This window comes from Vidua chalybeata, chromosome 11 (genome assembly GCF_026979565.1).
Source record: "Vidua chalybeata isolate OUT-0048 chromosome 11, bVidCha1 merged haplotype, whole genome shotgun sequence".
Classification (NCBI taxonomy): Eukaryota; Metazoa; Chordata; class Aves; order Passeriformes; family Viduidae; genus Vidua; species Vidua chalybeata.
This window is the reverse complement of record NC_071540.1, coordinates 11,654,668-11,666,365: the sequence shown is the minus strand read 5'-3', so window position 1 is coordinate 11,666,365 and position 11,698 is coordinate 11,654,668. Positions and strand designations below refer to the sequence as shown.

The 11,698-nt window shown below is 57.1% G+C and overlaps 1 protein-coding gene across 1 annotated transcript; it reads right to left on the bottom strand.

Annotated features, from left to right (window-relative positions):
* Positions 1-6,904: 6,904 nt before the first annotated feature.
* On the bottom strand, positions 6,905-10,369 carry IRX6 (iroquois homeobox 6). The gene is made up of 6 exons (XM_053953273.1): positions 10,184-10,369; positions 8,807-9,052; positions 8,454-8,563; positions 7,856-8,166; positions 7,230-7,724; positions 6,905-7,013 (listed from the first exon to the last, which is right to left on the bottom strand). Exons 1-6 carry the CDS (start codon positions 10,226-10,228, stop codon positions 6,913-6,915), a joined length of 1,308 nt encoding a protein of 435 aa, XP_053809248.1. The 5' UTR covers positions 10,229-10,369; the 3' UTR covers positions 6,905-6,912.
* Positions 10,370-11,698: the final 1,329 nt, after the last annotated feature.

Here is an 11,698-nt window from a genome sequence, read left to right as displayed (position 1 = left end):
CAGTAATGGCAGGGTAAGAGAGCTAAGAATATATGAGTTGGTGGAACCACCTTCCTCCTCTGACAGCAAGGCTACTCTACAGTGGTTTTGGCCTTCTGTGTGAGGGAATAGGAAAATAAATGCCCAGAGGATAACCAGACAGCAGAAGTGCTGCTGCCTGAGGAGAGTTTTGACACTTCAATTTTTACCATTGTGGGCTGTCCAGGTTTGGGGGTTTCACAGAGACTCCTTTATTCATCTCCTCACTCCCTAGCTGGATGTGGGCCATTTTAGAGTTATCTCTCTGTACATGCAAAGGAAAAAATCTCATAAATATAAAACAGTGGCCTGGAACAGTGGTGCCTTGGGTGGTGGTTAGGTAATGGTCAGGCTTGGTACCCAGCCAGGACTGGTACCACATGTCTCACAGGAGCAGTTGTTTCTGTTTCTGTTCCTCTTGTTTACTTGTTACTCAAAGCAAAATCAGCTGTCCTGCCTTATTACTGCTGGGTTTGGATCATGGGCTAGAAACTGGTTTGTTGCTGATAAAATGCTGCACAAATGGTCCATCTTAATATGATCTCAGCTCTCATGCCAGTAACACTTCTGAGAAGAGCTTTGTTTCTCCTGTGGTCCTGTGGGTCTAATAAATGACTCACTTCTCACTCTGGGGAGCTGCTCTGCAGCTGCTCTGTCAGGGACACTCGTGCTCCACATGCAGTACTGAGCTCCAGGAAAGGTTGGCCACTCTGACCACTGCAAGAGAGCGTTGGCAGGCAGGTCTGAGTGCTGCCAGCAGTGAATTTCCCACCTGCAGTACATGCAGCACTTTTCCTGTACCAACTGGGCCTGGTGACCAGGCTGTCAGAGCTCCCCAGAGTAAACTGCAGATGGTGGCTACAGAGCTGCAAAGCACGTGCTCAGATAAACAAGATTTAACTGTGGAGCATGAATCCCTGGCAGGCTGCTGACTCAGAGCTCCTTGTTCATTTCCTTGTGCACCTAATCCATTACTTTCCCTGTGCCTCGTGTGGTTTGCCTGGAGAAAACCTGAGCATGGCAATATGGATCCTTGATTTTTCTCTTTGTGACCAACAGTGGGATTGGTTGTGAACTCCTATTGCTGTTTGTTTTTTAGCTGTTCAATAAAGTTAAGATGTTCCTAAGCAGATGGCTGTGGAGATGTCTGTGGCTGTGGAGGCCATCTTTTAGATGCTGAACATTAATGATGTTGTGTATTTGAAATTAAGAAGTGAATCCACTTGATTGAATCATCTTAGTCAAGTGTAGATGATATTTTTTTATTTAAAAACTGCAGTTAGCTTTTGCATATTTACCCTGGAGGCCAGTTCATGTGGGCCAGGTTTTCTGGAGGGCCTGTGTGGCTCAGAGGGAGGGCTGACAGGTCCATGTCCCTTCTCTTCCACCCCAGGCAGTCTGGGGGTGGGCTGGCAGGTTCATCAATGTGGCTGTCCTGTCTGGTAACAGAAATTCTTCCAAACATACCTCACCATGAGTGAGTTGGTGCTGTAACACAAGCTCAGGACTTGACTAGTAGCAAACTCAGACTTTGAGCTGTGCTGAATTAAAAAAAAAATAAAATAAGAAAAAAATCTGGAACAAAACAACAAAAATTGAATGATTTTACTGGTGCACATACGTGAGTCTGAGGAGTTAAAGCAAGTTTAAAACCTTAATGTAATATATTAAACTAAAGTGGACAGGCACATGAGGTGGAAATATGCTGGCAGTGTTACCTACAACCCCTTCAATATCCTGTAACCTTCCCCATATCTAAAAGAATTTTGCCAGCTCCCTTCCCCCTCTACACATCTGCATTACCATCCAGTGGGACTGGAGTACCAAACTGAGCCATCCAGGGAGTTAATCCATGAATTTCAGCACTTTATAGGTCCTGAGAATATCTGCCCCATAAAACATCTTCTTCCAGCTCAAGCCAAACATCAGAAATTCACATCTAAGTAAGTGAGCAATAGTTTTGCTAATCCCTTCTCGGCAAAAGCATGGCTTCTCAAGAAGGAACGTTTCATGTAAGATCTGCTCGCCGAGGAAGAGGATACAAGCCTTGTGTGAATGTGCCTGAAGGAATTGCTCCTGGCCTTGTTTGGTATCAGAGGATCCATAGGTGTTTGCAGCAGAAGATTCCTGTGTGTCCATTCCAGCTTCACTCCCAATCAGTGCTACACAAAGCTGTCTTAATGAGAGGGGAAAGTCAGAGAGCCGTCATCTTAGTGCTTAAACCTGCACATCTTCAGATTTAAGGGGCAGTGATTGAACACTACAATCAGTTCTTTTATTACCCAAACACTGCCCAGGAAGGGAAATAATATCTAAAGCACTAGGAAGATGGCAAGGAACAACAACAACAAAAAAATTAAATCTGCTTGGTTTTCTTGAGGTTTCCCCTCAGGCCCTTTAGCACAGCGGACATTACCACTGGTTTAGTAACAGTGATGGGGGAGTACACCTTGACAGCAGCAGAGCAGAGTTAGTGTTTTAGGGTATTTTCTCTTCTTTAGATGAAAAGACAGGCTTTTGGATTCAGGCTAAAAAAAAGTATTCATCCTGCTAAGTAGATTGAAAGAGAATCCAGATTAAATAAATCATTAAATCATTCCAGAATGTTATCCACCTGTTCTGGCCTGTAATTTATTTTCAGATGAACAGTAGGTAAAAAAAAAAAAAAAAAAAAAAAAGGCAATACAATGGCAAAAATAATTTTCCTCTAACAGATGCTTTGATCCTGAAATGACACCTGGCCTGGGCAACTGCTTGTGCAGTTTTTGAGATCATTTTGAACTAATTGCTCCAACCCACTGCTCCATAACCTCAATAGCCACATCAAGCTAAAACTTCTGTGGTAGCCACCTTTGAAAAGGGATCTTCAAGGGGTTTGTTGCTGCAAAGGCAGTAGAATTCATCCTTTTATTGTGGGATGGGAAACCTGTAGGGGAACAGGACAATAGCCAAGTACCAGCTGGCTGGGGGTGAGGGGTCTAGACCATTTCAGTGCTAGGATTGTTCTCCTCATGTGCTTGTGCAGCAGTAAAAGAAGGTTTTGCCTCTCTTATGTTCCTAAAAGGAGGACTGCGCTTCAAAGGCTGGGAAGCAACCTAGATGGTCATGTGTATTGTCCAGACTTTCTCACGATTCAGAAATGGTTCCCTGTCCTCTCTAGGAGAGTGCCAGTGTGTTTTGTGCTGCCCACGTTGGCTGGGGATGGCAGGACCAAGGACCTGAGATGGAGGACAGCAGCCAGTGCTGGGAGTTTGGGGAAGGTGATGAAGGATGGTTATTGTCCTGGTCTCCCCAACCTCCTCTGGCTCACATGCAGCTGAAGGCAGCTGCAGTCCAAGACCCCAATTTCCTGTCTCTCCAGTGTATATTTAAACAGATTTAGCCAGCTCGTTTGGCAGGTTTTGGACGAATTGTCCCAGTTGCTGAATGCAACAACGCTGAAGCAAGAATCCTCTGCAGCAGCCCCTCTGTAGGGGGGAGGGGGCAAGAGAGGCCAAAAACCCTCAGCCAGGGGTGTGTGGAGGGAGCAGGGGCTGCCCGCTGCCTCAGCCCTCACTTTTCGGGTCTTGCTTCGGTCGTCGGTGGATCGGGTTGATGAACTGCCGCTCTGGGGGACTCAGTGCCGGCACCAACCCGTCTCTGCGCTTACCTGGGGCCGGGCACCAGGGCCGCTGCCCCCGCGGGGAGCGGGGCCGGGCGCGGGGGTCACCGCGGGGGCGCAGGAAGGGCCGGGGGTGGCCGGGGAGCCGCGCCGTCTCGGCCGCACAAAGCCGCCTTTTCATCGCGGCCTCCTGCCCCCGCCGGGCCCGTAATTGTCTTTGACAAAACTTCATTAGCGAGCGCGGCGGAGGCGGCGGCGGCCCCGCGGTCGCGCTGGCTTTGAGCGGGCGCAGTGGAGTGTGCGCGGCCCCGCCGCTCCCGCCCGGGGCCATTAGCCCGGCGACTTTGTTTTAGAAACTTCCCACCCCAGCGGGGGACGCGACAACGAGCCGCCCCCGCCCGCCCCCGCGGCCGCTAATTGGGGGGCGATGCGGGGCTGCGGGGCTGCGGCAGCCGGTGCCAGCGCGTCCCCGCGGGCTGCGGAAAGGGGGAGACCCGGCCCCTCAGAGCCAAGTGGGGTGCCGGGAGGGGGTGGGCTGTGTGTCTGTGCGCGCTGCGCTACGGCGGTCCTCCGGCTCCGTGGGGGCTTCACCTTGCGCGCCCGGCTTGCGTCCCGCCCGGGCGGGCTGAGGCGGGCCGGGCCCAGGGCACCCCGCACCGGCCCCATCTCCCCGAGCAGCAGGCTCCGAGTGCCCGCCTGGCAGAGCCCGGCTGCCCCTGCTCCGCCGGACAACCCGAGTTCAACTCCCAGAGAAGCGGCATTAAAAAGCCCATCTCGTAGCAAAGCTCAGACAGAGACGGTTTAAATACGTTTATTATGGCATTGAAGGCGCTGAATCTGTTCGTGCGAGCCCGTTATTTTAGTTTTGTGCCTGGGCACACGCAGGCTCCGCTCCCGGTATTAGTTCTCCATCAATCCCCGCTCTGGTTTTTAATCAAAACAGTATTCGGAATATGATTCCCGGAGATTATATTTTGAGAGATTTGCGATACATATCTTGCCGGCGTGACAGATTGCAGGGGAGTCCTGAGCGGGCGGGATAATCTGCATCTCGCTCACTTGACCTTTAATAAAAGGGGAGTAAAAGTAATAAATAAAAAATAAAACTCTTAAGACTCCTGCAGGTTACCTTCGTGCCTGCTTTAAAGAGACCCCGAGGCCTGCACCCGCCTAATTAACTCCCCCCGCGGGCTTCGCGGCTCTTTCGCGGCTGGGGGCAGAGCTGGGGGATTCCAGGGCCGGGGGCAGAGCCGGCAGCTCAGGGGAGCTTCTGGCCGCGGGGGCCGGGCAGGTTTCGTCTCCTGTGAGCAGCTCAGGAGGGCGATGCAGAGCTGCCTCCCCGGGGAGCCTCTAACAAAGCCGCCGGGAAACGGAACCGGAGGAAGCCGGGTCGCTCCCCTGCAGGACGGGACACAGCCGGGAGGGAGGTTCGGCCTGGCTCTGCCGGGCGGACACGCGTGGGAAACCTGCCCATGTGCTCCCAAGGCAGATAATACCTGTCCTCTCCGGTGGGCGGAAAAGTCGCCTTGCAAGAACCCTTCGAAAGGGCCTAATACTCTTTATTACAAGCCCTAATCCTTCAAATCCGACCTGAAATAATGTTTATCTTTTCGCAGCTTAATTTCCCCTTCTCTAAGCTTCGGGTCACTGCAACAGACTGCTGCTGCTACACCGCCTCTTGTCCAGGGCTGCTCCGGAGTGCGGGAAATCCCCGTGGCCGGGCATCTGCGGCGGGGCTCCCGACGGGCCCAGCCCCGCTCCCGGCCGCGCCGTCACCTGCTGCCCTCGTGTGCACTTACCTCCCCCCTCCCTTTCTCTCCCGATCCTCCAAAGCCCGACAAAGTTTGCCTTCTTTCACAGTGCCCTCTGCTCTCGGGAGGGGCCGCGGCGGTTGTCGGGGCCGAAGCCGGCGGCAGCCCTCATATCTCCCTGCGTTGACCTGCAGCTCCTCCTTTCCCCTATGAATTGCTTCTCCGGTCGCAAACCCAGGGGGCTCCCAGTTATGCAGCCCCACTCGTCTTGAGTAGCCTTTAGTAAACATATAGAAGTCTACTCGATATTCAAGATTGATTTCCCTGATTTATTAAGGCAGAATTCATTGGACTCTATTGACCACAAATGACTTAATGTAAATGCTGACCCCGGTGAACTTGGAAATAGCAGGTATCGGGTTGATCTATAGATGACCTCTTAATTACCACAGTTTTTAATTTAAATTATTGCCACTGCTTCTAGAGACAGGAACAAAGAAACATTCTTTCCTCATCCCTGCTTGGTTTATTAGTCTGAACACAAAGTGTTTGATGACACTTTTAATTAAACAGAAATAATGCAGAGATACGGTTTCCCTTTCTCGTCTGTCCTGTAAAGTGCAGCACTGCTCTTTTGACTGACTGACGGCAGTGACCCACTAACAACGTCCTACTTCGCCGCCCGGTCGCCACCCGCTGCCCAGGGGTGCCCCGGCCGTGCCCCAGGGTGGCGGGTGCCCGGGGCCGCCCCTCCCGGGCTGTGCCGGCTCCTGGCTGGAGAGCTCCGAGGTCACTGACGGCTTCGTGGCGTTCAGCTCACCCGTGTTAATTAGACACTCCGAAAAATACTTTCAGTGGTATCTAGGTACAGAGACGGGACAGAAACAGTCCGGCGTAACCTGCGCCGCTTCTCCTCCTTCTCCTCCCCGGGATGGCGCGGAGCAACTGCAAACTGGTGTCCCTTGGGCAGGGACTCAGCAGGGCGCTGAGCAGAGAGCGCAGGTTTGGGAGGAAAAGGAGAAACAAACCACGACGTGGAAGGAAAAGAGAAACTATTAGGGTGGGGGTTTTTCTTCCTTTTTGCAAAGACGTCAATGGGCAGAATTGAACACGTGGCAGGCGAGCGGCGGGGAGGCGCCGGTCCTGCGGCCGCTCCGCCCGCCGTGGCGCTCGGCCCCATGTGCGCAGCACGTTGTGCCGCGGCGGCCCTTCCCCGGCGAGGGCAGGCGGAGCGGCGAGGCCACCGCCGGCCCGGGGACAGATTTCTTTCGTTGCGCCAAGCCGAGTGCTTCGTTACAGCCAGAGTCCCGTCGCCAGCGCCCAGGATGGGGCGGCCGGCCCTGCGGGATGGAGAAGCGGTGATAAGCTGGTGCCAAGTGGCCGCGGGTTGTTGCCCCGCCCGGACGGGAGCTCCGGGAGCGGAGCAAAGCGACGGCCTTGGCGCAGCGCTCTCGGGCCGGGACCGCTCCTGTGTCCCAGGGTCAGGGGGGCTGGCGTGCGCTTCGTGCGAGGTGGGGCCCCGGAACCGGCCCGTCACCTACCTCACCTCCGCAGCACGGGCCGAAACGCCGTCCGCAGCCTTTCCAGGCAGGTCCCACCCAGCTCGGAGCCTCCCGGGCCGCCCTTAGCGCCCCGCCCGAAGCCTGCACAGACACAAGCGGCTCGCGGTGGGCACGGCCCGGTCCCACCGCCCTCCCCTGCCCGCTCGCCTCGAGCGGGGAAGCCTCGGCGTCTGCACCTGACACCTGGGCACGGCCGAACACCGGAGGCGTCACTGCGCGAGCGGGCTCACGCCGCGCCCTGTGTCCCGGCCCGGCCCGCGGTCCCGCCCGTCCCCGCGGCCCCGCCGCCGCGGGTACCTTCGCCCGCCGCCGCGAACTGGCACGGCTCCCCCAGGCCACGGTGGGACGCGCAGCTTCGCGGGAGCGGCTGCAGGTTGAAAGCGGAGCTCCGGAAGGCCTTGGCGGGCGGAGGTTGCTCCCCCGCCGCGCCGCCGCCTCCCTCCGCGCCGCGGCCCTCGGGGCTGCCCCTGCGCGCCGCGCTGGCCCCGGCGGTGCGCGCCAGCGACCAGATGCGCGGCTTCTCCGCGGGCGCGTAGGGCGGCGGCGGGCCGGCCAAGGAGGCGGGGGCGAAGTCCGCGGCTGGGGCCTTGGCACAAGGAAAGGCGTGGAAGGGGCCGGGCAGGCTGCAGTCGCTCCGCGGAGCCTCGGGCAGCGCCGCGCCCAGGCTGGGGGCTTCCTGCAGGGAGCTGGTCCGGCCCTTCTCCGGCTTCCCCGCCTCCTCCTCCTCCTCCTCTTCCTCCTCCTCCAGGTCGCTGAACCGCAGGTCCTTGTCCTCCTTGTAGCTCTTCTGCTCTGCTTGGACACACACGGGGAAAAAGGGGGCGGCAGGGCGTTAGTGCGGGTGCGGGGAAGTTGTGGGGGACCTGGAAATCGGCCGTCACTTCCAGCCTACTTGGAGGCGCCCGTCTGCCTCTCCCGCCTACCTCTGCCTTCACCCTCCGCACTGTATTCATCCTCTTCTCTCGGGGTATCTTCTTTCCTCTCTTCCCCGGCTTTGTTCTTGGGAGACCAGGTCATTTTGTTTTCTTTCTTAAGCCTCCGTCTGGCGTTAGCAAACCAAGTGGACACTTGCGTCAGGGTCATTTTAGTGATGATAGCCAGCATGATTTTCTCTCCTTTGGTGGGGTAGGGGTTTTTGCGGTGCTCGTACAGCCAGGTCTTGAGAGTACTCGTCGTCTCTCGCGTTGCATTTTTGCGTCTGGCTGAACCACCGAAATCCACCGTCCCGTACCTGCTGGGAGATGATTAGGGACGGGGGGCCGGCAGGAGTCCGGCAAGAGCCCGCCGGCCCGGCCCGGCCGCGCCGCAGGCCGGTGCGGCCCCTGCCCATCTGCCTTCCTGCCCCTGCCCTCCTGACATCGCCGCCCAACTTTGGTTTCCGCTGTCTGCTGCTCCCGGGCGCCTCGTTTCTTTTGTACAACGTTTGTCAGGTCGGAGCCCCCCCGTCCCCCTCGTTTGATGTCGACCGCCGCCTCGCAGGGGGATGCTAATGCTGCCGGGCGCTGATCAAAGGGGTTTTACCTGTCGTACTGGTACTGCCCCAAGGAATGATCGTAGGAGTAGTAGGTAGCGGGCTGCGCGATTCCCGAGTGCAACGTGCCGGCGCCGTCTTTGATTTCATACTGGGGGTTCTGCAAGGGAAGCGGCAGCGTTTGGCGTCGAGCAGGACGGGAACTCCGCCGCGCCCCGCAGCCCCGGGTCCCCGCAGCAGCCGAGTCCCTTCGCGCCCCCCCACCCCCGACGGGCCGGCGCCGCTCCCGGTCCCACGTCCCTCGGCGGTCCCCCGCCCCGATACCGACTGCGAGACACGAAGTTTCTCCCGCCTGTTGCACCCCCCTCCCCTCCGGAGCGCTGCCGGGCGGGCGGGCACTCACCAGCGCGGTGTAGAGCGCAGCGGGCTCGGCGCCGTAGGGCAGGTAGTTGCCGTAGCCCTGGCCGGCGGCGTACGGGGCGCTGTACATGCCCAGCGCGGCATTGAGCTCGGCGCGGCCGGGCGCCAGCAGCCGGCTCTCGTACGGGGAGCAGCAGAGGGAGGCGGCGGCCGGCGCCGAGGAGGCATCCGGCCCGGAGCGGGGGGCGGCCTCGCAGCAGGTCGTGCTGGGGCTGGCGGACACGAAGAACTGCGGAGAGGAGAGAGCGGGACGGCGCCGAGTGACTGTCGAGGCAGCCCCATCGCGGGAAATTTAGGAGCGTGTGCGCGCCTGTGTGTGTGCGGAGGGGGGGGGGGGGGGCGGCGGTGAGGAGGGGGATAGGAAACGCGGGCTGAAGCAACTAATTATAGAAACCGGGAAATAAACCGGATGGGAAGCAGGAGCTCTTGGGAAGGGGGCACGATTAATCAAGCAAGCAAAACTTTAAGGAAATAATTGCTCTCGAAAAAGGTATAAGATCCGTAAGGCTCCGTCCTTCCCGCCCCCGCTCAGTCCATCTGCATTGATTTAAAGGCAAAAAGTTGCGATTACAGTTAATTTGACAATAGACACAGCAGTAAATATGTCAGCCAACGCAATCGAAGGCATTTGATTTCAATAACTTCAAGGGGACAGCTAACTTCCCAAGCGAGGGAGGCACATCTTGCAGTGATTACCGTGTATAAATAAGTCTACCCAAATAAATCGTGACTCGAAGTACGATATAGCTACGACTTAGTTAATACAGAGTGCCTTGGTGTGAGTGGGGGATGTCCTTCGGAAATCGCATGGGGCAAAAAAAAACCTCTCGACAGATCCTAATAAAACACAGGAAAAGGACCGACCCGTGGAGGAAGGAGGGAGGAAACGGCACAGCCCGGTTCCGCAGAAACGCGAGCGAAACCCCGAGCCCGCCGAGCGCCGGTTCCCGCTGCCCGCACGCCCTCCGCGGTGCCCGGGCGGCAGCGGTGCGGCGGGGGCTGCGCCAGGCGCAGCGCGGCCGCTCCGCGGGCTCGGTAAGCGGTCGTAGCTGGGATTTATGTTTTTATTTGTTTGTTGCACTTAAAACTGAACGGTGAAGGGTGGGGAGGAGAGGGAATTACCGGTTTCCTACACGCCTTTGCTGTGCACACTGCGAGTTATTTGTTTAAGCCTAACACAACACAAACGAGACATAAACACACACGCACATTTTTTTAAAAAAGGCTCCAGATGTGCCCTTTTAGAATATATTCTAAGTAAGGGAAAGGGAAGAAAAAAAAAAAAAAGGAGGGGGGGACAAGACATCTGGACAGCAGCAGCAGAATCTAAACAAAAGTGAGTGCTGCTCACTCGCCTTACCTGTGAAGTGGTGCTGTAGGGGTATCCGAACTGAGAGAAGGACATAGTTGCTCCTTATTTTTGGACCATAGGCAATATTTTCCCCCCAAGATCGATTGTAACTAAACCCTGCTTCAAGATGCACCTTCTCACACACACATTTCCACGTATGGCTTTTTTTTTTTTTTTTTTCTCAATTATAGATGATTGCACTTAAGAAAAGCAGCCAGACATCTGAGGCGGGAGGGGGGGGGGAGGAGGAAGTTGGTGCCTGGATTAAAAAAATAGGCTACCCCCCACTTCCCATCGCTCTTAATAAATATGTTTGTATAGAGGGAGTTTAAAAAGCCACCCCACATGTATAGAGAGTTTAAGTGCAAGGGGGCTTTTTCAAAGAGGGGGGGAATATCACGTAGGACTTGCAAGATACGGAGCTTGCTTGTATTATTTTCTGCTCTATAGGTCTTTAGCGTTCATCGGTGGGCGAGGAGCGGGGTGACGTCACGGCCCTGCCGGCAGCAGCAGGCAGCGGCGGGCAGGAGCAGGCAGCGCCCCGCGCCCGCTTGCAGCACTTGTTTCATCTTGGTTTCATGTTGTGCTGTGATGCACGTCAAAGGCGGGACTGGGGGTGCCTTGCGGTTGGTCTTTTTTACCTTTATTTTTAAACACGATCAAAATTTGTCTTAGGGGAATAAATATCAAGTGGGGACATCGCGGCACCCGCCAGCCGAGCGCCGGGCAAGGGTCACGGTGGCAGCGGCGGTGCCGGGCGCACCCGAGGAAGCAGCTCTCGAGGTGGGCCCGACCGACGCAGTACCCCCGGCCCTCTTCGCTGACCTCACGCACATCCCCAGGGCCGGGCGCTGCTGTACAACTCGGCCCCAGTTATGCACCGAAGCCGCTGAGCCGTGCTCCCCGCCTCGGCGTCGCTGCCCGTCGCGGCGGCCCGGAGCCGCGGGAGCGGGGTCAGACCTCGCCCCGCACAGCGTGCGCTGCTTGCCTGGGCAGGGCCGGGGCCGGGACAGAGCACGGGCCGCAGAGCAGCCCGAAACCCATTCTCTAAGGAGTGCTGAGCCTCTTGTTCCCCCTTAGCCCTGTGATGGTCTCCCTCCGGGAACGGGGGGGCCGGGGCGGTGGCAGGTCAGCGGGGCGGTGATGTATGGATGGTTTCCTGCAGCCCGGCCGGCCCTCTACCGCCGCGGCGTAATTGCATCAATTAACAAATGGAAATGCCCTTGTTTAACCAGGGACTTACATATTGCGAATTTGCCTTTGAGGCCACATCACTGGGAGGTAAACCGGGATTTCCCCCCCAACAGCCTGGAGCTGCCGCAGCGCTCCTGGGGCCGGACAGGGCGCGATGTCCTGCCAGTGGCAATTCATAAAGAAAAAGAAAACCAAGTAAAAATGCGACCCGGGGCGGCCCGGCAGCACTTGTCCCGAACACGCCGGGGCCATGTCCCGCGGAGCCGGTGGGTAGCCCTGGCAGCCGTGCCCGTGCCCGCCCCGCCGGAGCCGCTCCGCTCCGCCTCCGCC